General features: G+C 55.9%; 7 protein-coding genes across 7 annotated transcripts; 3 read left to right on the top strand and 4 right to left on the bottom strand.

Moving 5' to 3' along the window:
• Positions 1-234: 234 nt before the first annotated feature.
• On the bottom strand, positions 235-1,958 carry KVR01_006624 (kynurenine 3-monooxygenase; the record flags this gene model as incomplete). Its single annotated transcript, XM_044787330.1, has 3 exons — positions 235-1,374; positions 1,434-1,669; positions 1,850-1,958. The coding sequence occupies 3 exons, from the start codon at positions 1,956-1,958 to the stop codon at positions 235-237; spliced, it is 1,485 nt and encodes a 494-aa protein (XP_044644055.1).
• Positions 1,959-2,817: 859 nt separating this feature from the next.
• Positions 2,818-4,298, top strand: KVR01_006942 (methionine aminopeptidase MAP1; the record flags this gene model as incomplete). Its single annotated transcript, XM_044788685.1, has 5 exons — positions 2,818-2,961; positions 3,069-3,102; positions 3,160-3,476; positions 3,554-4,100; positions 4,186-4,298. 5 exons carry the CDS (start codon positions 2,818-2,820, stop codon positions 4,296-4,298), a joined length of 1,155 nt encoding a protein of 384 aa, XP_044644373.1.
• A 569-nt stretch (positions 4,299-4,867) lies between these two features.
• KVR01_007026 (uncharacterized protein) lies at positions 4,868-6,528 on the top strand. The gene is made up of 3 exons (XM_044794804.1): positions 4,868-5,524; positions 5,631-5,786; positions 5,882-6,528. The coding sequence occupies exons 1-3, from the start codon at positions 5,424-5,426 to the stop codon at positions 6,039-6,041; spliced, it is 417 nt and encodes a 138-aa protein (XP_044644457.1). The 5' UTR covers positions 4,868-5,423; the 3' UTR covers positions 6,042-6,528.
• A 717-nt stretch (positions 6,529-7,245) lies between these two features.
• Positions 7,246-11,057, top strand: KVR01_006884 (uncharacterized protein). Its single transcript, XM_044787466.1, has 3 exons — positions 7,246-9,139; positions 9,205-9,487; positions 9,559-11,057. Exon 1 carries the CDS (start codon positions 7,461-7,463, stop codon positions 9,060-9,062), a length of 1,602 nt encoding a protein of 533 aa, XP_044644315.1. The 5' UTR covers positions 7,246-7,460; the 3' UTR covers positions 9,063-9,139; positions 9,205-9,487; positions 9,559-11,057.
• A 2,223-nt stretch (positions 11,058-13,280) lies between these two features.
• Positions 13,281-17,100, bottom strand: KVR01_006779 (uncharacterized protein). Its single transcript, XM_044787073.1, has 2 exons — positions 14,230-17,100; positions 13,281-14,135 (listed from the first exon to the last, which is right to left on the bottom strand). The coding sequence occupies exons 1-2, from the start codon at positions 16,702-16,704 to the stop codon at positions 13,803-13,805; spliced, it is 2,808 nt and encodes a 935-aa protein (XP_044644210.1). The 5' UTR covers positions 16,705-17,100; the 3' UTR covers positions 13,281-13,802.
• A 1,273-nt stretch (positions 17,101-18,373) lies between these two features.
• On the bottom strand, positions 18,374-19,257 carry KVR01_006900 (uncharacterized protein; the record flags this gene model as incomplete). Its single annotated transcript, XM_044781240.1, has 2 exons — positions 18,374-18,990; positions 19,068-19,257. 2 exons carry the CDS (start codon positions 19,255-19,257, stop codon positions 18,374-18,376), a joined length of 807 nt encoding a protein of 268 aa, XP_044644331.1.
• Positions 19,258-20,376: 1,119 nt separating this feature from the next.
• On the bottom strand, positions 20,377-23,490 carry KVR01_006702 (uncharacterized protein). The gene is made up of 2 exons (XM_044794571.1): positions 22,168-23,490; positions 20,377-22,105 (listed from the first exon to the last, which is right to left on the bottom strand). The coding sequence occupies exons 1-2, from the start codon at positions 23,377-23,379 to the stop codon at positions 20,450-20,452; spliced, it is 2,868 nt and encodes a 955-aa protein (XP_044644133.1). The 5' UTR covers positions 23,380-23,490; the 3' UTR covers positions 20,377-20,449.
• Between the last annotated feature and the right edge of the window lie 586 nt (positions 23,491-24,076).

The following is a 24,076-nucleotide window of genomic DNA, read 5'->3' as shown; positions in this document are numbered from 1 at the left end:
GGCGGATCTTGAGGATGTGGAAGGTGGTGCGAGTAATCGAAGATCTCACACATTAACTCTGTGTGTGGGACGAGACAACCTACCCAAGACCATCGATAAAATCCCCGGTAAACTGTCATTTCGCGAGGCGATTTCGGTATCGTCAGATTAGGCTTCTCAACAACCTATCTCGTACAAATTCTCTTTACAAATAACTTCTCCCGAAGAATGTAGGGTTCATGGAGATGAATGGAATCACCGGCTCAGGATGTTGACCAGCCATTCGCCTGCGGCCTTGACTGAGGCCTCTGCAACCCGTCTGTACCTAAACCACAGCATCGCGCCACCAGCAAGCAAGGGGACTCCAACCGTGGCCCCAAAAACCCTCATCAAAATCTTGCCCTGGTAGTCACTCCTTGCGATGACCTCCGAGTACCTCTCGTTGCTGAACGACACCCGGCTGTACTTTGTCTGCCAGCCCAGGCCGGGCAGGTACTTGCTAAGACTCTCTTCCAGGAACTTTCTCAGCCTGTACGTCGGGCTCAAGACGCTGGCGCGCATCTCGACGTAGTTTTGCAGCGCCAGGTCGTTGATGCTGTGCGCGTCTGGTACTCTGTGGGCTGTGTACTCGTCCAAAGCTCTGGCCCTGTCGCCACCAGCGTGCTTGTCCAGGAATGTGAAGAGTGTTTGCACGTCCTCCAGGCCGGCGTTCATGCCCTGTCCGTAGAAGGGCACCATGGCGTGCGCGGCGTCGCCGACCAGCACGACCGACGACGAGAAGTGGTGGGGCTTGCACTTGATGGTGATTAGGGGCAGGTGAGGGTTCCGCTTGAAGCTGTCGACCAGGTCGGCGGCAGGGATGAGTTCGGTCACGCCGGGGAAGTACTTGTCGAAGAAGGCCGGGACGTTTTCAGGGTCTGACTCGAGGTATGCATACTTCTCTGCTGGGGCGAACAGCGTGCAGGTGAATGTGCCATCCTCGGACGGGATGGCAATGAACATGAACTCCTTCCCGGGCCAGATGTGCAGGTGATTCGGACTGATGCGGAACTGGCTCATCGGGTTGGTGGCATCAAAGTGCTCCCGGGGCTGGATCTGGAACTCGCACCACTGGGCGTCGATGTACCGCTGCTCGTAGTCCATTCGCGTGTACTTCATCATGTGGTACCGCACCGAGGAGTGAGCGCCGTCGGCCCCAATCATGAAGTCGAATGAGATCTCGATCTCCGTTGGCCGGCCCTCGGAGGAGCCATCCTTGTGCTCGAACCATGCCTTTTGCTTGCGGAAATCCGCGCCTGTGAGCTTGTGGTTGAAGAAGAACTTTACGTTGGGCATGCTCTCGAGCACGTCGAGGAGGCGCTTGTTGAGGCCGCCACGATCTACGGCGAAAATTGTCTTGGAGTGCTGTCAGCTTCAAGATCCGCCACGAGGAAATGGTGTTTGCGGGTGCTTACCCGTCCGTGTACATCATAGTCCTGTGCCTCCTCGTACAACTCGCCGCTTGCTTTCCTGCCGTGGATCATGCGTCCTCTCATGGGAATCGTAGCGGCCAGGACATGGTCCAACAGTTTGCGCTCTCCTTCTGGGGTGTTTGGCTCTGCATTTTGCATGGCAGTTATGCCACGTACCGAGAGAGCCAGGTTGATGGATTTTGTGAAGTTCAGTGGCACTGTCGAGGGGTCTCTCAAGTCTATGCATCATCGTTAGCTGTGAGTCAAGACCCGAGGCAGTCCCGAGCAAAAGTTCACAAAGGCCTCGCTGGCAGCTTCTACCTCCGGCCTCACAGTGACTGCTGGAACCTAATGCACACGGGAGTAGGGCTGGGAGAAAAAAAAAAGAATGTGCATAAATCATCTGGGGCATTCCATACCATTTCTGAGCTCGTAGATCTCAACCTCATGGCCTCTTTGTGCAGCATACAGAGCTGCTAGTGAGCCGACGGGACCGGCTCCCACCACGACAACCTTTGTTGACGACATGATGGATTGCGTATTTTACTAAAAAAAGAAGGGAAAAATAAAAAGGGCCTGGTGACAGGGAGATCACATATGACTGCCCAAATGTCTTGCTCGGTGAAAGTCTATGAAGCTCTTATGGTCAGGAGATTTTCGGATGTCGGAAGGGCGGAACTTCAGGGTACGGAACGACCAAGACCACAAGCAGCAGCAGCAACTTTTCTCTCTGCGAATAACTTCAGCACATCTCTGAAGAGCACCCGCCAGATCTCAGCAGGGTCGGAAGCGGAAGAAGTGATGCACTGACGGTCCTCCTGTCAACCTTCCAGTCCACCCACGCTTGTCAGAACATACATTAAGCAGAGTCGATGCCTCCAGGGCCGGCCGATAGCATCGTGGTCTCTATGATGTCGCAGTGCTCTCGGCCGATCGAGGCACGGCTACTGCCGGGGTCTGCCTCCCTGCCTCCGACCCGCCCGGCTCCTAATCTCAGGGTTAGGCGAAGCTTTCCTGGGCCTTTGTCCCTCCTACCCTTTGGGTTGCAGGCGCAGGGTCCTCGGGCGACCGCAAGGCGCGGGTGGTGGGTGGGTTCAGGTGCAATCCCTGCCACCCCTGTCCCCGACATGCTCTGATTCTGGCCTGCTCGCCCACTTATGTAGCCAGCCCACTTACATTTTCAGTGAGCGCGGGTTTAGCGACTGCAGGGTGACTGACCGCGAGGCAGTGAGGCGCAAAAAGTGGTTGCTACTTGTCCAAACCCATAATTTCTGCGGCTGGATCTTCTGTGACGGCTTGCCATAACAGCAATATAAATCCACCCTCGCTGGATTCCCAGACTCGAGTCTGTTGCATTCCCTCCACTCCCGCGAACCGTTTGCCCACCATGACCGACGAGCCCCCGTCCAAGCGCAAGTGCCTCGGCGTCGACTGCGACAACGATGCCGGGTCGCTCCAGTGCCCGACGTGCCTGAAACTGGGGATCAAGGACAGCTTCTTCTGCTCCCAGGACTGCTTCAAGAAGAGCTGGGTTAGTTCATCTCTGGGCCGGGAGACAACGGACGTCCTCTCAGCCCCGCGACGTGGGCGGCAGCCGGCAGCAGGCAGCACTCGTGGCTAACCATTCTCTCTGTCCAGGGCACCCACAAGTCAATGCACAAGCAAGAAAACAGTATAATCCAAAACACCTTGAATATCCCGCCAAAATTTGTATCTAAACCTGACCCAGAGACCGGCTACTACAACCCCTTCCCGAACTTTTCCTACACCGGCCCTCTCCGGCCCGTGTACCCTCTCTCGCCGCGACGTGAAATCCCAAAGACGATCCCCCACCCCGACTACGCCGCCGATGGCATTCCCAAGGCAGGACGGTCCCTCGTGAACCGTAACAAGGTCGAGATCCTAGACAAGAAGGCCCAGGATGCGATGCGCAAGGTCTGCCGGCTGGCGCGGGAAGTCCTCGACATTGCCGCTGCTGCGGTCCGACCTGGCATTTCCACCGACGAGATCGACAGGATCGTACACGAGGAGTGCATCAAGCGCAACGTGAGTACTGCTCGTGTGGCCAGATGAAGGACTCGGCTGGAGGGCGTGAGCAACACAGATACTGACGGTGGACCCAGTCCTACCCATCGCCCCTGAACTACAACCACTTCCCCAAGTCTGTTTGCACGTCCATCAACGAGGTCATCTGTCACGGTATTCCCGACCAGCGCATTCTTATGGACGGCGACATTGTCAACCTGGACGTCACGCTCTACCATGAGGGCTACCACGGTGACCTGAACGAGACATACTACGTGGGCGACCGGGCCAGGGCTGACCCCGACACCGTGCGCGTCGTGGAGGCTGCCAGGGAGTGTCTGGATGAGGCCATCAAGCTCGTGAAGCCGGGCACGCTGTACCGTGACTTTGGTAACGCGATCGAGAAGCATGCCAAGACCAAGAACACCAGCGTTATCCGGACCTATGTCGGCCACGGCATCAACACGATCTTCCACTGCCCGCCAAACATCCCTCACTACGCCAAGAACAAGGCGGTTGGCGAGTGTAAGCCTGGCCAGACCTTCACCATTGAGCCCATGATTGCGCTGGGCAAATACCGGGATATCACCTGGCCGGACAACTGGACCAGCACGACCATTGACGGAAAGAAGACGGCCCAGTTCGGTAAGTTTTCTCGCTCTCTCCCCACCCTGCTCCACCATTGCCGCAGGTCCTGTGGAGATCACACATGGCTGATGTATCCGTCTAGAGCACACCTTGCTTGTTACTGAGGATGGTGTGGAGGTACTGACCGCACGTCTTCCGAACTCTCCTGGTGGCCCTATACCGGTCCCCGAAAAGCCGACAAATGGCGCCGAGTAGACGTGCGGACGTGTGGGGGGTTGTAGTTGACATGATTGTTTAATGCGTGGCGGCTTAGGAGCGTTGATCAATGTGCAAAGCATATGTAGCCGGGGCAACATGGGCAATCTGTGGGTTTTCTGCAGGCCCGATTCTCTCGACAATCTGCACAAGTGCCACTCCTGCAATGCTGTGGTCGCCCATGTGAGACAGCTCGTCCGCCGTAGTCTCCTGGCAACGGCTCATCCGCCTGTACAATGTTGAATTGATGAGTGCACTGCTAAACCAAGGTGCGCTGCCATCTTGGACGCCTAGGCAGCCCCCGTGGCCCATCCAATATATGGTCTGCCATGGCTGGGGCCACACCTTATCTGGTGGCGGTCCTGAGCCAGACTGCCATGACTGCCTGTTGGCGACCCAGGTGGCACAGCAGGCCTGGCGGAGCAGAGCTCGCGCCACATGCTGGCCCAGCTCTGCCCCCAGCGGGCCCGAGCTATCCAATCCTCGGAGCTCTGCAATTGGCTGTCGGGGCCAGAGGGATCGCCCGAGTGACGGCCCCCTCCCCCCCTCCCCCCTCCCCCTGCCCACCCCAAACATTGGCGGCGGGCAAGCTCTGAACCTTGGAAAGGCAGCAATTTTGCGTCGACAGTTCCCAGTGTAGCTTAGTGTGGGAGGGCCAGCGACATCATCCCGCCGCATTCGCGCCTTACCGACCTCGACTTACCTCGCCCTCGCCCTCCCCTTCCTCGACCTGCCACCGCCGCTTCGGACAGTCTGCAAAAACCCAAACCTCGAGGACAGACATTCGCATCGGGACCGCCGCCACCTATAACCCTTCCACCTGCGCCGTCCTGTTGTATTGCCTCCTATCGAGGCTGCGATTTAACCGTTGTTGACATCCGAGAAAAATCCTGCGCCTGTCCGCCCGTCTTGTCTGCCCGCCCGTGATAAGCTCGCACTCGGCCGGTTCTCCACCTTGCCTGCCCACCTCTGCTGCGGGATATCCAGATCTGTGTCCCATATCCTTACATACGCAACACCATTGCACCTCGCGTCGCTTCGAGTCCAACCCCCCGGCAGCCGCAGCTCCAGAGACCCCGTGTCGTACCGCTCAATTAGGCATATAGCTCCAATCCAACCGTCAAGATGTCTGGCGAGGCGTGGCTCTTTCTGTTTTCGGTGCTCATAAACGCCGTCAACTTGTTCCTCCAGGTCTTCTTCACCATCATGTACAGCGATCTCGAATGGTACGAAGCCCACTCCCTGTCCCTCCTGGCCAACCCCACGCCAGCAATAGGCCCGGCCAGTGCTGGTCCTGCGTGCCATGATCAAGCTAACGCGACCTGTCTGCAGTGACTACATCAACCCTATCGACCTCTGCAACCGCCTGAACACCTACATCATCCCAGAAGCAGCCGTGCACGGATTCTTGACTTTCTTGTTCCTGATCAACGGATACTGGATTCCTCTGATAGTCAACCTCCCACTGCTGGCCTGGAACGCCAAGAAGTACGTCACCCACCAACAGGCACGGGGATGGATGCGCCTTGAGCTCCGGAGCTCGAGTCGCGTGGTGAACGAGTGGCTGACATGATGTGCTCTAGGATCATCGAGAACACGCACCTGCTGGACGCAACCGAGATCTTCAGGAAGCTGAACGTTCATAAGAAGGAGTCATTCATCAAGCTCGGCTTCCACCTGCTCATGTTCTTCTTCTACTTGTACAAGATGATCGTTGCCCTCATTAAGGACGAGGCCAATTAAGAGACGCCCCTGGAGCGATCTCTCATGTATAGCCATGGCCCAAGAGCCCGGCTTGCTTCAAGGCTCTTGGGCGAGACCCTGTGAAGAGGATGGGGGCCACAGTGCAGCTCACGAGGGAAGAGGGGAAATGCCCTTACACCGCTACGAGGCGACTGCTTAGTGGCCCAGTTCCGGTGCGAATGGGGAAGCGGACCACTAGACCAGACAGGTGCCAATGAGGACGTGGATATCCCTAGTTGGATCAGCAAATGCAGAGGGGATGATGGTTGGGGGTTGTGTTGGTTCCGGGGAAGGAAGACGGCGGCAGCGCATGACCTCTCATCAAGGCGCCGTTGGCTGATGAGTTGATGGGGGCATGAATGGTAGATACGATACAATGTGTCAATGTCGCGATGATCACTCGTGTACGGTCGTGTAATAATCGGCGTGGCGGAGAGGAATCAATGGATTATACGGAAGCAAATGCAGTTACGGATGATTATCACGATATCTACTCAAAACCTCGGTGATTACTGGTGATCATGCTGTCCAGTGCCACATTTTCATAGTTGTTAGGGCCCTTGGGAGACTCCGCTGCAGATTGGACTCGAGCTGGATTACGCTCGTCTTGGACACAACATGGGGATTCTCGCGGACTCTCCGTTGAGCACAGCGTGCAAAGATCCAAACATGGACAAAGTAACCTGCCTAGCGCATACTCATATTCGTCGTTTTTTACAACTGAGCATGTTGTACTAATTCGTGTATCTGCTTCTGTTATTGGGAATGGGGACCATAACAGCAAATTGTAGCCGGGATGATTTCTTCACGGCGGTTTTGCTTCATCGTTACCTTTCTTGTCCGCTGGCGTACAGGTTTCGCAGCACACTGCCCCTCGTGGCTTATTACCTACCTTCTACAAGGTATTTCCACATGAGATCGTCCCGCAGATGGAGATAATTGAGGCTGCTCAATTTTATAATGCCATCCCCTGGGAACCTGTTCTATAGGTGATCCAATAGTAGGTGTACTCATATAATGTTTCATATAGGAGGTTTATTCATCCGACGGTCTTTTATGAAAGGTTCACCCATCAGAAGTTACCTAATTAGAAAATTCCAAGGTTGTCTGGAGGTAGATCCCAAAGTCTTGCGGTAAGGAGCAATACTAACAACCTTAAGTGTTAGGTAGCGCGACCCAAGCGGGACCTGGGCACTGGGGTGCACTGAGAGCAGGCCTGCCTGCCTGCCGCGGCTGCCACTTTCTAGGAATTGCAGAGCACTTAGGGTAAATAAGCAGGGACCCTGATAGTGGCTATCCGAATGTGAATGCAAACAAGTTCTTGGTCCTTACTCTTGCACGGCGTCACAAGCGCCTCCACGTTCTGACCAACGAGACCAAATTTCCAACCTGAAAATCCGAAGTCCTGAAAACATCAGTATGGCCGACTTTGGCGCATATCCGCCAAACATGGCGCCTCAAGACGCCCTCATCGTCCGACAAGAAGCCGAGCCGGACCATGCAGTCGTTCCCTACACTGGCGAAGACCTCGCGCGACCTAAAGTTGGGCCTGCCAACCCCTTTCGCGACGAGGCCGCCCACCCTTCTCTCAAGCGCAAGAACGTACTGACAGGATATGCGACCGAGACATATCTGAGCGAGCATGCCTTTCGAGCCAAACATCGCGCGGTAGAACGCGGCGAGGGTCCAGAGAGGGAAGACAAGAGCGGCAAGCAGATCAAGGAGGAGGCTGCTGCCATCCGAGCAAAGAGGGAGGGTAAGGGCAGCGCGCTTATTGCGGAGGGCGATGGCGAGTACAAGGGGCCCTGGGCAAAGTACAAGAGAACCGAGTATGAGGAGGTCGACGAGGAGGCGCAACTGGGCAGCGATGAGGAATACGAGATCGTCTACGAGGACGAGGACGGGGATGATGTGGTTCAGAGTGGCGCTGTGGTTGCCGCACCCACAGAGGCATTGGCAAGGCGGAAAGCAGTCGAGGAGCTGGGCGACGAGACCACGACGTTCCACGGCGAGAGCGAGTACGATTACCAGGGCCGGACGTACATGCACGTTCCACAAGATTTGGACATCGATCTGCGGAAGGAACCGGGCAGCATAACGAACTACATTCCTAAGAAGATCGTGCACACATGGAAGAACCACACCAAGGCCGTCACATCGCTGCGGTTCTTCCCACACAGTGGTCACCTGTTGCTGTCTGGCTCGGCGGACACGACAATCAAGATCTGGGACGTCTACCACCAGAAGGAGCTGCTGCGGACATTCTCTGGCCACTCCAAGGCCATATCAGATCTGTCTTTCAACAACGATGGCACGAGGTTCTTGTCCGGGTCGTATGACAGGCAGATGAAGCTCTGGGACACCGAGACTGGAAAGTGCATCAGCAAATTTAGCACGGGCAAAACCCCACACTGCCTGGTTTTCAACCCGACAGCCGAACACGGCCACGAGTTTCTGGCTGGCATGTCCGACAAGAAGATCGTTCAGTTCGACACGCGTGCGGGCAACGAGACTGTCCAGGAGTACGACCATCACTTGGCAGCTATCAACACCATCACCTTCACACAAGACGGTGACCGTTTTATGACGACGTCGGACGACAAGTCCCTGCGAGCGTGGGACTACAACATCCCAGTCCCCATCAAGTACATCGCCGAGACATACATGTACCCGATGACGCGGTCTGCCCTGCATCCTTCTGGAAAATACGTTGCATACCAATCTTCCGACAACCAGATTGTTGTGTATAACGCGAACGACAAATTCCGCCAGAACCGCAAGAAGAGCTACCGAGGGCACAACAACGCGGGAACGGCAATCGACATCGACATCAGTCCCGACGGACAGTTCATTGCCAGCGGTGACACGGCGGGATACCTTGTCTTCTGGGACTGGAAGACGTGCAAGATGTACCACAAGATCGAGACGAAGGATCCTGTCACTTGTGTGAAGTGGCACCCCCAGGAGACATCCAAGCTGGTTTCAGCAGGAGCAGATGGTGTTATTCGGTACTGGGACTAAGAGAGAGCATTGCGAGGCGTTGGTTTCACCTTGCTGGACTCTTTTGCATCTCTCAAGGGCACGGGAAACACATTTAGGTAATAACTCGATTCTATCAAACTCGAAAGAACCCAGATGATTCTGACATCTTGAACTCCTGAAGCGCCTGACACTAGTCTATCACCCATCAAGTTGCCTCCTCCACCTCTTCACAGGCGTCGGCCCCAGGATGTGGTTCATCGTCTTCTGTCTCTGCATCTCGAATCCAGGCGCCATGGTCATCTCATATTTGTGTATTATGCTTGCCACACAGACGGTCTGCTCCAGGTACGAGATGTTACGACCAATGCAACCCTAAAGCATCCAGAGTCGGCTATCCGAATATCAGGAAGCAACAGCTCCATACAAACATGATAGCGCTATGTCTGGGCTATGGAACGAGGACAGTATGGCTTACCCTAGCTCCTGCGCTGAACGTTTCGAATTAAGGCTGAAAATCCTTGCCCTTCTCTCCCAGCCAGCGGTCGGGAATGTGCTTTTAAGGCTCATAGGAGACGCTCTCGTCGCGGTGGGCGACCATGGCAGAGATGCTTACGGTGGTGCTTGCGACGATCCACTGGCCCATGATCATGGAGCACTCTGGCGGTGTGGCGCGGGGCAGGGCGCGGGGCGTGGGCGGGACGAGACCCAGGGACTCGTCGAAGCAGGCGCGCAGGCAGGGGAGGTGCTTGACCTTGTCGTAAGGGGCGACCACCGGGTCGAGGACTGCGTCGAGCTCCTCGCGGAGGCGGCGCAGGCACTCGGGGTTCTCGAGAAGCTGGCAGGTGACGTTGGCGATGACGATGACGGTGGTGACGCTACCGGCGTTCATCATGATGTTGACCTTGGCCAGGATCTCACCCCACTCGAGCAGGTCGGGCGAACCCGACTCGTGCAGCTTCTAGCCGGCGCGGTACCACTCAAGACGCTTGTTGCCGCGGCCCAGGGTCATGTTGTCCCAGCCACGCGAGGAATCATCCATGCACCGGTAGAAGGGAATCACATTGGCGGTCCTGTTAGGACCAGATAAGGAGGGACTGCATGCGGGTGGTGGGTTACAGGCACCCGCGCAGGTTGGTCTCGTGCGTGGTGCCGTCCTTGCGCTGGGTGACGACGCGGTCGGTGCCCTGGTCCAGGGAGCCGAGGCGGTCGCTTAACCCGATGGCAGCGATGGCATCGAGTGCGAGGAACTTGGTCGACATGCAGTAGTCGATGCTGAGCTCATCCGGGGCCGGACGAGAGGGTATTGGGTCCGGACCGCAGGATGGGTCGGTCCTTGTGCAGCACTGCCAGGCGCCTTGACCGGTCGCCCGAGTGCGCCAGGATCGTGAAGGGGACATTAGACATGCCGGTAAGAGGGCTGAAGTTGGAGGCCCTCACAGGCCTGAGCGGGACTGTCAGCTCGTGATTGCTATTTTCCTGTCCAGGGACTCTGATCTTCCTTACCTTCAGGATCTCGGATGTGCTCTACTACAAAAGGGTATTCAATGAACTTGGAGAAGAGCAACAACAGCAGGGCGGCGGCCTAAGGGGCCCCCATGACGATGGTGGGATCTGGGCGTGTCTTCTTGTTCAAGGAAAGAAGCTGAGAGAGGGCATATGGCCGATGTGTCATGAGGTATAAGGTCCGAGGTTAGAAGCTTGTGGCTGATGAGGAACTACACGTCTAAGCAGAGCCTCTTGGAATCAACAGGGACTCCTTGGGATGATGATGGGGCTGGAACGAGAAGAGAAGGAATCTTGCCAGAAAAGCACATTCACAACGGGCACTACGCAGCATGGGCATCGTCTCAATAAATATTCACGATCTGTGGTCATCCTTCATCTTCCTCTCCGGCGCCCGGTGATGTTAGCCATCGGGTCGTTGGTGTAACGGGTACGAAGCTCCCAACGGTTCCATGGAGATGGTGCCCTGCTTTGGTAGATTCGGTATAATTTGAGACACGCAGATGGCACGGATCTATCTAGGCTATTGACGCAAATGCTTGACACAGTAGACACACCACGTTCACCTCATCTGGGCTGTGGCGACCCCTTCTGCCTTTCACAAGCTTCCCGCCTGTCCACACACCGATAAAGCCGGGTAGGTCGGGACTCAGGAGGAGGCTATTCTAAGAGCAAAGAAGACTTTTGGGGGTTCAGTAGGGTGACAAATAGGGGCTTCCCCACCCCCACAAGCCAGAAGCAACCCTGCGCCCTGACAAGCGGCAGCGCGGGATTCTTTCCCTCTCTGCCCAACACAGCTATAAACCAGTGAGCCCACCGTCACTCGCCGAGCTTGGGCTTGGCCTTTCCCATCCCCCTTGCTTCTCTGTCTCTGGCCATGGTGGGTGAGCGCACACTTTCTAAGATGCCTCCGCGTGGGCCTCAGTCGGAGAAAAAGAAGAGAAGGCCGGGGTGTGATGTGAGTCCCTTCTCCCAAACAAGAAAGTAATACCCGCGAGGCTGTGGGACGGCGAGATTGACCCAGACATACGTTGCACTTCCCCAGGGATGCCGATCGAGGTAAGCAATCCAACGAGAAGGCCTGTTCTCTCTCGTGTCGGGTCTCGGTTCGGATAGAGAGAAGAACTTTAGAGCAGATACATAATACCTCAAGCTATACATGCCACGCTGTCACACTGTCTTCCATCCCATCAGACATACTAAGTACTCTAATCAAACAAGCTAATATGAGGATGTGTCTTGCCTCTGTAGGCATCTGAAGTGTGGTACATCAGCCTCGTGGCACCCCAATCACGACTTCCACCTTGCTAATGCGCCACCGCATACAACAGGCGACACCAAGGAGCAGTGCCTCACAGCTTCAAAAGCGTATGCTCTCTTGATCTGCCTCGGTACGTATACGTTCTGTACATTCCCTCCATGAGAAAAGCCGGTGTATATAACTCAAAATGATGGCTTCCATAGACCAGAATCGGAAACCTATTCAAAGCTCCAGTTGTCAGACCCTTGGCCCTAGACATCCTCCTGCCACGACCAGCTTATGAGTGGTTTTATATTCTTGTTCCCCATGTCATGTGTCCTCGTACTTAAGTATGCCAATGCTTCAGGTTGGCAGTGTGCCAGGCGCCGGCACCAGCACTATCCCCGAGTGCGTGTAATAAACTAGGTACTTACTCAATCAGAGCAGTACAAACAATATCGGCGAGTTCTGGCTTGTTAAGACGGCCACATTTGGAAATAGTACGCCATGCCTATCCCCTGTCGTCTCCAAGCTGTGGACCATTTTATACTACCCCGCAGGGCGTGTGCCGTCAAGCTTCCCCAAGAATGCGGAGAAGGAGGGTCCCGCGGAGAGAATTGCCCCTCTCGCCAGAATACTTAAGTAGGCATGTCTCGCGCCAGACAACCGGGTGCGGGGCCCATGAGGGTGGAGGGCAAGTTTGGCCGTCTTCCCCAGTCGCAGCCTCGCAGACCCAAGACCCAATGATGCTGCGGCTGTCAGCACAGACCCGAGTCGCACGCAGGTGGGCACTTGTGCAGGTCAGATACCAGTAAATAGGGCGTTGGGTGTGTGCGGGTTGACGATATCACTGCTTGGCCCGGACTTCTGTCCCTGGCGGATATCTCCAGGACTTGGTGGCGGTGACCAGAAGCCACAATGGCAATCATGCCGGGTGGTTCTCGAGCCGATCAATGCCCGACATAGTCCTCTGACCATTCCTCCCTGAGCCTCTTGATCACGTACTTGCACCTCCACCCCGATAGCTGCTCCATGTCCTCCAGGAAGGCGACGACCTCCCGCCGCTCGCGCGGGTCCCTCAGGCACGACCCGCAGGCCTGGATGCAGTGGCACGTGGCACGCGAATGCCAGGATGCCATAGGCCAGGAGGGGATAGCGAAGGGCCCTCCTAGGCACCTCTGTCCCAAAATGTGCCTTCTTGTCGCACGTGGTGCCGGTCGTGGTCCCGGCTGTGGATGAGGCTGAGGCAGCGACATTATGGTTGCAGAGGCACTGTCCGGCACGGCACTCGTCGTGCGCATGGGGAACGGGCTGGCCACCTATGTATAGGGGGCGGAAAGGCTGCACCATAGAAAGGCTGATCGGGAAGCTTGGGCCACAGCCATCATCCATCGAGTCTCCCGAGTCCATCAGGTACATATACATAAGTCCATCTGCCGTCCTGGTCGAGTACGGCAAGTCCAGGGTCCTTTCTTTTGTAAGTCCCCTGATCTTATGAACCGTATTCAATATATCCACGGATGACAGGGATATCGTTGACCCATTCCTCCTCAGAAAGCTTGGCTGGTTCTTAAGGATGTCCATCAGTTGACGTCTCGAGTTGTTCTTGAAAGACTTATCACCATCACAACAGTCTGATGCATGGTAATTGATCGGCATGGAAAGTTTATATCTGTCATAAACTATCATGTTTCTGCCGATACCAGGCAACCCCGAGGCCTGGGCCGAGCGTCCCGCAAACTCCCACGTGCAACTCAACAAGAATGAGAAGCAATATATGCACACAAGTCGAGATCCCTTTCCATGCTACGTACAGCCCGATTGTGCCCAGTTCCCTATTCATAAACGCCAGGCGTGTCATGATGAATGAAGTATTGCAAACCTGCAGTGCCAATGCTTGTTGGCGCCAAAATAAAATCCCAAGGGGAATCTGAAAGATATCCATGTATTATGCGGAAGGGGATCCCCTGCCCCTCAGTTACCACCACCCGTTATCTTGGCTCACTGGTCGGGCCAACACTGGGATGGCCGTCCGGTCAGCCGCCTCGGCTCCCCAGGCCGAGGAATTTGCCGATCCGTGATAGCGGCCGGCGGTGGCCCTTCTTCAAGCCCTCATTGTTGACCATGAGCGAGAGCCTGGTAACCTCCTCGAGGAGCTCGAGCACGCCATCACCTGTGCGCGCGGAGCACTCGAGGTACCGGATGGCGCCGATGCTGTCGCGGAGCTGCTCGCCTTGCTCCTGTGTCACCAGCGTCTTGCCGTGCTTGCGCAGCTTCTCGATCGTCTTTGCGTGCCATCGGATGTCACTTTTGAGGCCGACGAGGATGATGGCCGCGCCGGGGCAGTTGCGGTTGACCTCTGTCACCCACTGTGTTTGTCCAAAACTTGATTAGCGGTGCACTTGAACCTCGGGATATACATATTCATCCACTCGGGCAACTGGGGGCGCATTTTCAACTTACCCGACCGAGATGCTTCCCCTTCGCGTCAGTAGACGCGATGTTGACACTAAAGCAGATCAGCGCCACCTGCGCGTTGCTGAGCCACGACGGGTCGTAGTCTATGCCGCGGATATCCCACAGCGAGAGCTCGACCGGGTCCTCATCGACCGACACCTTGAGAGTCTCTGTCACGCCGCTGCGGTCGCTGTCGCCCCTCGGATAGTGGCCTCTGGACATGCGCGTGATCAAGCACGTCTTGCCGCAGCTGAAGTTGCCTACCACCACCACCTTCTTCCGGATAAAGGGCCCTGGATATTGCGGTATGTACACGAGCGGCGTCCGCGGCAGTGGCTTGCCCTGCAGGAAGGTCTGTGTGTTCATGGTGTTGGCGGTGTTGGCGGTGTTCACGGTGGACATGGAGGCCTGTTGGCGAAGCTCGCGCGGGGGAGGAGGTTGTTGCAGCACCTGCATCGGTGCATGTCCGGCCGCCTGCTGCGGCAAGACCTGCTCGCCGGGGTGTGCTTCATGGGTGGCTGGTGGTGTCACTTGTGTCACGTCAATTTGGGAGAATTGGAGGTGCCCATCCCGGAGGCTGCCGGTGTCGCTCGTTCCGGTCGACGCTGCATACCCTTCGCCCTCGGCCTCTTCCATCTCGCCCTCCGTCTCAAATGTCGAGATGGACCTGTCGAAACTCGTCCCATCCGACACGCTCCGGCCTGATGTGTTGGTGTACACATGCCCAACCAAGTTTACTGATAACCGCCCCATCACGTGCACGGGCACCTGGGCGAATGCCAGAGCCTCCTCTGTGATTTCCTCCTCCCTGTAGCTGGAAGCTGCTGTGCTCACCCTGCTCGGTATAATTCCTATCCCGTTCTCATTCACCCCTGACCTAAGCAACTCAGAGGGAATGGCCTTGTGTTCTATGTCGAACACTCCCGGATCGGTCGGCGGCGTTTCTATGGATGCGAGTGCTTCTTCTGGTTCCTCCACCGATGTGGGTTTTCCGAAACTCATTGGCGAGATGGGTTCCGGCTCTCCCTTGGCAGGGCTCGAAGCGCTCGTCATGGTGTCCTGATTGGATGGTGCTTTGTATGTCATTGGTGATATGGAGCCCTGTTCTCGATTTGAGCCCCCAAAGGTGTTGATAGAAAGCCCCCCTGTGGTAAGCGGCGATACTATGAATGCATTCCTGTTAGGAATGCTAAGTGTGGTGGTGTGGTTGGTTGACCTCGCTGCGCCGATGGTCGCGCTGGACAGTGCTGGTGAGTATGATTTAGGTCTCGGGCGCAGGCTCTCGACGAGGCGATCGCGTGATGGCCTCTCTCTTATGGACAAGACCGGAGATGCTGGCTCCGAGGTTGGTTCTGAGGGCGCCGTCTGTCTGTCCTCCTCGGCGCCATCGATTCTCTTTACCGCCTCGTCCCACGCATCTGGTTCGCCGAGGGTCTGCGCATAGGCGATTATCTGACCAAGGTGAATCTGCAGGGCGAAGTGCTGCCGGGCCAGGGTTGCGTTGCTGTCGCTGACTAGTATGGAGGACCTCACCTCCTGGAGGTCCTCGATTACATCCTCGACCTGAAGCTCTGGTCCCTGCGGGCTCCTGGAGTCGCCATCCCTGGACCGTCTCGAGATAGATATGGATATGGATATGAGATCAGAGATATGGCCCAACGCGCCACGATGAGTTTCCAGCGAGGGCCGCAGCTCTGCCATCTCGGCCTTGCCCTGTGCGGTCCACTTGGCGGCACCATCAGCCTCACTCTGGTCATGACGGCGAAGCACGCCGTCGATGCGAAGAACTATGGTGATGCAGTTGCTGAGGATGGGCCGGAGGTGAGCCTGTAGCTCTGGGGGGATGGCATCCTGCTGCCTGAGCCCCCCGTGCCCTCGGTGCTGGGCGTACTGGCCATACTGTCCGAAGTCGTTGAGCAGCTCCAGGACCATCTGGAGCTCGGACAGCTCCCTGGTGATGGGGGTGAGGTCGGCCCTGGCGGGGCGGCAGTGGCGGACAAAGTTTGTGACGTCGGCGACAGTCTTGGCAACGGTGGACTCGAGGGCCAGACAGGCAGATCCGATGATGGAGGTGGGCCTGCGTTCCATGGTCAGGCGGTGTCGCTGTCTGTCTCTGGTCGGGGGAGGGCGGTGGCGGTCTGGGGGAGCGTGTGGGGGACCGTCGCCGTCGCCGTCACCATCACGATCACGATTGGCACGTCCTGGGTCATCAGAGTGCCGGCTGGAGGAGGACATGGGCCGGGGCGAGTCCGGGGCGTAGAGGGCGAAGCGCAGGTCGGCGGACCGGCGGGAGATATTTTGTTGCGAGGACTGGGCCACATGGCAGTCCTCGAGCCTGCGCTGGGCCCGCATGCAACGCCTCATTGGTGGGGTGGGCCAGGGGGAGGCGAAGGATTCCCTTTTGCGGGTAGTCTGGAATCCTGGAGAGGCAGTCGGGCCTGGAGGACGTGTCGAGGAAGACATGGTCTCGTCTGGCGGCATCGCGGGCTGCTCCAGCGGCGGCGGCGGGTTGTCAGGTCGTCAGGTTGTTTTGCGCACAGTCAGTCTTTGGCGAGAGGATCAGGGCCGAGACATCGTCATCTTTATTTTTGCGGCCAGGGCTCCAGAAAGTGAGCTTGCCATCTTATGTGACGGGGCCTGCAGGCGGGAAGACTGCTGCAGGCTGGGGGGCATGACATGTAAGCACCGTTAGCCGGTGACCGTTAGCACCCTTCTTGCCTTGTTGGGTTGGGGGCCGTTGGAGCTGCCCAACCCAACCCCTGCCCCGGTGCCAATGCCATGTGAGCCAGAAGGAGCCAGCCGTTCTGTTGCCCTCCTGCCCCAAGCTGGGTGGGCAGGTACCTAGGTACCTGTGGTGTGGGTGGGGTGCGAGTTGCCCTCTACCATGATCCTCCTCCTCCTCCTCCTCCGGTTCCTCGATCCTGCCTGCTGCGTGCTTAAGTACTTAAGCAAGTACCTAGGTACCTAGCTAAAGTACGCGTGCACTAGTGCCGCAGTAGACTGGTCCGCCCAGTGGTTGCCACCCTATTTTAGGGCCTCCTGATTCCCTGCGGCTGCAGTGCAACAGGCCTGACACTGGTATCAAGAGACCAAAGAGACATAGATATCCGTTACAATGACTTTGGGATCGCGTTCCCCGTCCCCCATCCCCCTCCAATTCTCCCATGGTTGGGGCGCGCTTGGCTGGCTTGAGAGATTGCAGCAAACGATCCCGTCGGCAGCACACCCGAATGGAGAAGTGTGCGTGTACAAGGTTACCTCCAGAGCCACTGACATGTCGTCACCCCGGCACACATTACGTCTAGGCCAACCAACAAATCCTACGTATCACTTTGCCCATCCTCTTTCTGTCACCGCATGTTCCTGTCGTAAACAGATAATTTGAAAGATTTGAACAAGAAGAAAGAAAGAGAAAAAAGGTGGTGATACAATATAACACAACACAATAACCTCTATCCATCCCACACCCCCAGCTGCCAGCCAGTCCCGTTCATCTGATCGTCCATCTCTTCGTATCGATTCGCCCCGGGCGGCCCGGCAATATAGGCTCGGTCCGAACTAGAGGATCCCCTCTCCCCCTCCCATCTGAGCAAGGGCTGTCTATTTTTAGACCCCTCCCTGTCCCCTCTCGGATCCTGAGAATGACTGGTTCGTCCTTGGCCGATCCCACCTGGCAGCCTGGGTGCAGGTTGCACGAGCGGGTGCCATTTGATTCAGGGTTTAAGTTATATTGGCCGCCCCATCCATTCAGCCATTCAGCCCATTCCGATGCTGCTCCCATTATCCAGAGTGCGGCTTGTTCCACCCTCGAGCGGCCGGCCGGCCGTCTACCCTAGGCTACTTCGGCGGCCCGCCTCCGGTGCTATGTCGGCCCCAGGGTCGTTTTCGTCCTCTCTCTCAACAGTAGACTTGATCTGACTTGACATTTCCATCAGCTGTGTTACAACCTTCGTCTGCATCGGCTTGGTTTTTTTTGTTGCTCCAAGCATAATTGGTTGATCTGTGAAATTGTCGCTTGCTGTCGCGTCGTCGATCACTCAGGCAAGAAGCTCAGCTCTCTCTGCTGTCTGCTGTCACCGGGCGGAAATCATCGCCTCGGATCAGCAATGTTTCGGGATTTCCGTGTCTTCCAGAGAATCACCCAATATGCTCAGGTCGTAAGCGAGTTTGCGAGTCGGCTGCCAAGATCTTCACGTGCTCCCCCCAGCTTGGAGTCGCTCGGGAACTTCGTAGACCCGCCAGACATCAGGCTCTGCTTCATCATATCGCCAGCCCATTCCAGGACAACCCTCCCAAGCCGGAGCCCAATCTCTTGCAGTAGTGCCTGAGTCTCAAGGTCGCCTGCAGCTGGCCTACAAGACCAAGGCAGCTCGACAGGTGCTTCTAGCTGGCCCGGCTCCTTTGGACCAGGGGGGAAGGGGGCTGGTGACTCGGCTGGCGTTGGTGGCGGAAGCTCTCTTGGCAGTTCTATAACCTCCTCCGTCTTGTAGGCCAACAGCTTGAGTGAGTCCGTGTGCTGCTCCTGCAGCATCTGGTAGTCCATCTCGAGCTTTGCAAGACGTCGCTCTACGTCTGACGGGATGGTTAGAGCCTCTGAAGTTGCAAGTCTTTCAATATCGCTCTGTGCCAGGCTGTGCTCTGTTGGAGGCCCTAGTTCTGTCCTTGACTTCAGGAATTCCGTCGTCTGCATGGCGATCTCAGGCTTCAGCTGCAGCACCTTGGTGCCGAACCAGTAGATGACATTGGACGGGAGCTTGGAGAGCATATCTAGTATAGGTTAGTTGTTTGAGAACAGCTATGGAACCGCCTCACATTCATGCGTTAAGAGGACGGAATATGCATACATTGGATTATATAATGAGCATTCTCGGCAACACTGACTGGGCCACCTTTGCACATCAGATCCTTCACGTACTTGGTGACTTTCAGATCTGGGTTCGATCGCATCAACTGATAGACCACAGGGACGACAACCAAAGGGATAGGGGGGCCGCGGAAGCCACCTCCGTTTTGCATCGGGCATATTGAACCCATTTTGCTAGATGTTCGACGCGGGACTGTGGGGCAGAAAGTCTCGAGAGTTTTTCGAAGAAAAGAATAAAATTGTGTTCATTAAGGACCAAAGTTTTCCAGGGCGCTGGTTGTGTTGCAGGACCGATTTCTTTAAAGTGCAGGCAGCTGGATTATCAAACATGGTTCTCTGGATACTGTTGGTCAAGCCGTTCGGGCCCTCGCTCTTAAGCAGACTGACAAAGCTCCGTCGCGAACGATTCTGGTTGGTTTCGTTCAGACGTGTATCCGAATCCGATGGTTCGGGACCGAGTTGAAACTGCCCGACCGAGAGCGATTGGCTCGCTGCAACGCCGTCGGACTGCTGTCTCAGAAAAACGAAGCAGAGCCCCCCCCTGTAAAATTACCCCTGTCAAAATTTTTAAAGGTTTATTAAAAAAGTAGTCTTTTTATATAACTTTCTTAATACTTAACTTAAAAATATAAAAAAAAATATTTATAATCCTTACTAAAATTTCTATATAGCTATATTTTTAGAATATTTATTACTCTACTTTTATTATAAGAGGTATAGAGACTACTTAAGTTAATAAGATAAGAAGATGCACGGACCTATTAGGTAGTCTTATAAGTAATTAGTCTATAATCCTAATAATATATAAACTTTATATAAAAATTATTTTAAAAATTCAACCTAATAAAGATATTTATAAGAATTATAAATATATTTTTTATATATTTTAAAGTTAAATATTAAGAAAGTTATATAAAAAAGACTACTTTTTTAATAAACCTTTAAAATTTTTGATAGGGGTACTTTTACTAGGGGGGGGCTCTGCTTCGTTTTTCTGAGACAGTGAATCGGACAAGTGCCAACACCGACCCTCCGGGTCGTCTGAGCATATCTGACGCTATCCATTACTGTAGAGAGCACATAGGACCATCACGTGCGGTCTTAAAGCGCTGCCTGGCCAGTCATGGCGACTTGGTTTACCTCAGTACTCAGAGCAGAACGGCCAATTGGCAAGTCTCGCGGACATCAATATGCTCGGAATGTGCCTTGCTGAGCACCAGGTATTTCGCGCTGCTCACCTAGGTAGACTAAACGCTTCCACGGGGGAAGTTCACCACGGGAGTCGACGATCAGATAATATGGATTTCAAATTCTCTTGTGATGATCAAAAGCGCACACTATTCTTGCCCGGTCACCGCCACACTACTCAAACACAGAGACCCTCCCAAGCCCACCACCAACAGCCTTGACCCTGGATCCTATTTCGAGTGGACTGCCTTCAGACACTATGAAATGGCCCTGCTTCGCCTTTGGCACCTCGATACCCAGCATCTTATACACATTCGTTGAAATGAGTGCCAGGGCATCCTTCTCACTAAGCCGCCCTTCGCCATTCCTATAAGCCCGGCCTGCCAACAGAGCAAGATCACGGATGATCCAGTCCTCCTCCAGCCCAATGGCAGTGACCACGCCAGCATCAATCAGCTTGTCAATGGCCGTACCGTTAGTCAAGGGCGCGCCAGAGAGCGCACGGCGCTGGTCCCACTCGCTGGCGTAGCTATCCGCAGGAGCAAGCACGACGCCGACGCCGGCGGCAGCCAGATCGTGGGCGAGAATCCAGGACTCAGCGCCGCCGATGATGGACAGCCGGAGCTTGGCGCCCTCCTTCTCGACCACCTGCTTCACCTTCAGGATTGACGCGATGGCGTCCGCGCTGTGGACGGTGACCACGAGTGGCAGGTCGCCCGCGACAACCTTCTTCAGGTACGCCTCCTCCGAGTACGAGTCCTTGGCCTCTTCGGTGGAGTTGAGGGCATCAAGTAGCTTACGGCGGAACGCCCCGACGGCGCTTGAGATGGACGGAGTCTTGCCCCTCTTGGCGGCCAGGCTGAGCGTGTAGTGCACCGCAACGTCGTCGGCCCACACGGCGCCCTCGTCCAGGGCGGTCCTGGCGCCCGTGGAAAAGCCCACGCTCACGCCCTGCCGCGCAACGTTGGACCCGCCTGCGAACTTGGGCGCCGTGATGGCCCGCGTGACGCCGAACTCGTGCGCGACCTTGAGCTTCTTGTTGTCGAGGGCCAGCCCGTCCGCGGCGCGGCTGAATACGTCCGAGTTGTCACCGTCGTCCGTGCTCGACTCGGCATCGATCTCGTTGAGGCCGATTGTTGACCCGAACGCGATGAAGCTATCGGTCAGGTAGCCGTTCTTGAGGTGGATCACCTTGGTGCCTGCGGTGGTGGCGGAGTGCAGTTCGGCTTCGCAAGGCCCGAAGCAGGTGATCTTACCTCCAGATACGGCGACGGTGAATGTCTCTTCAGAGCTGGCAACCTTGTCGTAGCCAGAGAGAAGCACCTTGGATACACCGGTGAAGAGGACATCTTTGAGCTGCGCCGTCTCCTCGTTCGTCTTGTTGAGGGCCGAGTCGGGCACGAGAGGCGCAGTAACGGGCTTCTTCAGCTCGACTGGGTCGTCCCACTGGCTAGTCCCGTCAATCCAGACCTGGACAGGAGTCGCTCCGACACTCAACGGATCGCTGTCCCAGACCACAACGTCGGCGTCGTACCCAGGCTTGATCTTTCCAAGCCTCTTCCCGAGACCGAGAAGATCGGCAGGCTCACTCGTTACACCAGCCAGGGCAGCATGGTAAGGCAGACCGAATTTGTAGCCTTTGGCCGCCTCGAAGATGACGTGCTGGGCATTCAAGACCGGGTTGTCGCTGACATAGACCGGCGTGAGACCTTCCTCGTACAGAACTTTCCCAGCGTACTCGGATCCGATGTAAGCCTCCGCCTTGTAGTACATATTGGTGGCGAAGATGGCTGACGCAGGAGGTCGGCCTCCCCACGTGCGTTTGAGAATCTGCTCTGGCGTCAGCTCCAAGTGCTCAAATAGTAGCAATTTACCAGCTAGGGAAATCTCACCTCGGGCACGAGGAACGTCTGATGCGCGTGATGGAAAGCTCGCACGGGGAACTGAAACTCATTTGTGTGATCCACCATTGCCTCCAGGTCTGGAATGGTGTAGCAGTGGGTGTTGATGTGCACCTGTCCCCTCAACGCAGCCGCCAGGGATTCCCACTTCAGATCCTGTGGGAGGTAGGAGTGCATGTTCTCCACGCCCAGGGCATCCGCAGCGTTGCACCAGTCGTCCTGCTCACGGTTGACCTTCGCCGCCTGCTCGAAGGCGTGTCGGAACTCCCAGGACTCACCCAGCCTGCTGACCGGACCCCTTTCCCCAACCTTTCCATAGACGCGCTTGGCATTCTCGCCGCAGGCCATCTTCATGTATCTCCAATTCCTGTCTGGGTCTGCGAGCATGTCCTCGGCGCTGATCTCCTCGCGGCCGTCGGGCTTGCCTACTGCATGCTTGATCACATATGCCTCGCCGCCGATGTTATTTCCGGATCCAGGGAGGACCAGGCTAGTTGTCACGCCGCCGGACTTGATGACTTGGATTTGGTGGTCCGTAGGCTGAATCCCATCGATTGAGCGGACGTAGGGCGTAATATCCGAAGACATCTCATTGACATCGCTGTTTCCTCTCAGTTCTGGTAGGGAGTCGACTCCAGAATGGCTGTGCATATCGATAACACCGGCAGTGAGCTGTCGTCCCTTTGCATCCCAGGTGATGGTATCCTTGGGCAGGTTTGCAAGAGCAATATCCTTTCCGACCTCCTTGATGAGGCCATGTTCCAAGAAGACGTCGGCATCGATCCACTCCCAGCCTTGTCCAGCCCGTGCGGCCTCGGGAGACGTGCCCTCGACTGGTTCACCAACCCAGACTTTGGCGTTGCGTATGAGCGTGGGCTTGTGGCCATCAATATATCTGGCGTTACGCTCACGGCCCAGGCCGATTGGGTCGCTGGGTTTCGTGCGCAGCTTCGAGCAGACAGCAAGGTCGGCCTGAAGCTTCGATATGGACAGGCCATTGAGCGACACGCCCTGGCTGTCGCCGTTTGGAGAAGCCGGAATCTGCCTCCACTGGGCGTACACGATGAAGGCCAGGAATGACAGCGCCATCAGCCGCACTGCACGCGAGCGTCGCACATGCCGTCGGCCCTGCTGGAGCCATGGCTGCTCCGGCGAACCAGCGACAGCGCTGTACGGCGGCAACCCGTTCTTTTCCGCATCCATGTTTCCTTCCGTGGATTGAATGTTCCAGGCTCACAACCGATGCCCGATACCTCGGGCTTTTTCACTGACCTGCAGTCTGCAGATGGTTGTTAGGGAGGGGGATGGAAATAGAGTTGACGTGGTAGAGCTTGGACACCGGAGCTGTGGGCCGTTTGATAAGCACGACATCGGTGCCGGTGTGATTAAGGCGTGCCATTTGCCGAAGATCCTCGCCCTCAGGCATTCTCTAACCTCAACGGGCAGGTAGGTCCCCAGCCTCCATGAATCACCTCGTCATTCCGAACCTCAGCTTTACGCAAATTTGAAGCACTTGAGCTGTCTCCACACGACCAGAACGGAAATTATCAATTTGCTGGCTTCTTTCTCATCAAAAGCGTCAAATGCAATCTCTAAGCACGGCGAAATGGTTTTTCGCTTAACTCTTCAAATTGCACACCACGTCTCAGTTGGAGCTTTTGGGCAAGGGAGGCTTTATTTGAGCTGCAGAAGATATTTAAGCTGTAGGACGGAGATCGCGTGTCTCCCAGAATGGCAGCCCCTCGATCCTGATGTGCAACGAAGGGTACCATGCGCCTGGGTATCCTCCCAGGGGCTCATCCACAGGCTACTTATTAAGTAATACACCCGATCCACGACTTACCAAGGGTTGCCTTCTGTCCTGGAGGTCAAGGTGCCGATAAGAGTGCCTAGGTACTGT

Source organism: Diaporthe batatas (assembly GCF_019321695.1).
Source record: "Diaporthe batatas strain CRI 302-4 chromosome Unknown Contig00007, whole genome shotgun sequence".
In the NCBI taxonomy this organism is placed as follows: domain Eukaryota; kingdom Fungi; phylum Ascomycota; class Sordariomycetes; order Diaporthales; family Diaporthaceae; genus Diaporthe; species Diaporthe batatas.
This window is presented reverse-complemented; position numbering and strand designations above follow the sequence as displayed.

Excerpts from the sequence above, each read along its gene's own strand:
- KVR01_006702 (XM_044794571.1), bottom strand. The coding sequence starts at position 23,379 with ATGGATGCGGAAAAGAACGGGTTGCCGCCGTACAGCGCTGTCGCTGGT. Across the intron at positions 22,106-22,167 it reads AGACGTTCCTCGTGCCCGAG|ATTCTCAAACGCACGTGGGG; the intron begins GTGAGATTTCCC and ends ACGCCAGAGCAG.
- KVR01_007026 (XM_044794804.1), top strand. The coding sequence starts at position 5,424 with ATGTCTGGCGAGGCGTGGCTCTTTCTGTTTTCGGTGCTCATAAACGCC. Across the intron at positions 5,525-5,630 it reads ATGTACAGCGATCTCGAATG|TGACTACATCAACCCTATCG; the intron begins GTACGAAGCCCA and ends ACCTGTCTGCAG. Across the intron at positions 5,787-5,881 it reads CTGGCCTGGAACGCCAAGAA|GATCATCGAGAACACGCACC; the intron begins GTACGTCACCCA and ends GATGTGCTCTAG.
- KVR01_006884 (XM_044787466.1), top strand. The coding sequence starts at position 7,461 with ATGGCCGACTTTGGCGCATATCCGCCAAACATGGCGCCTCAAGACGCC.
- KVR01_006779 (XM_044787073.1), bottom strand. The coding sequence starts at position 16,704 with ATGCCGCCAGACGAGACCATGTCTTCCTCGACACGTCCTCCAGGCCCG. Across the intron at positions 14,136-14,229 it reads AGGGGAAGCATCTCGGTCGG|TGGGTGACAGAGGTCAACCG; the intron begins GTAAGTTGAAAA and ends GGACAAACACAG.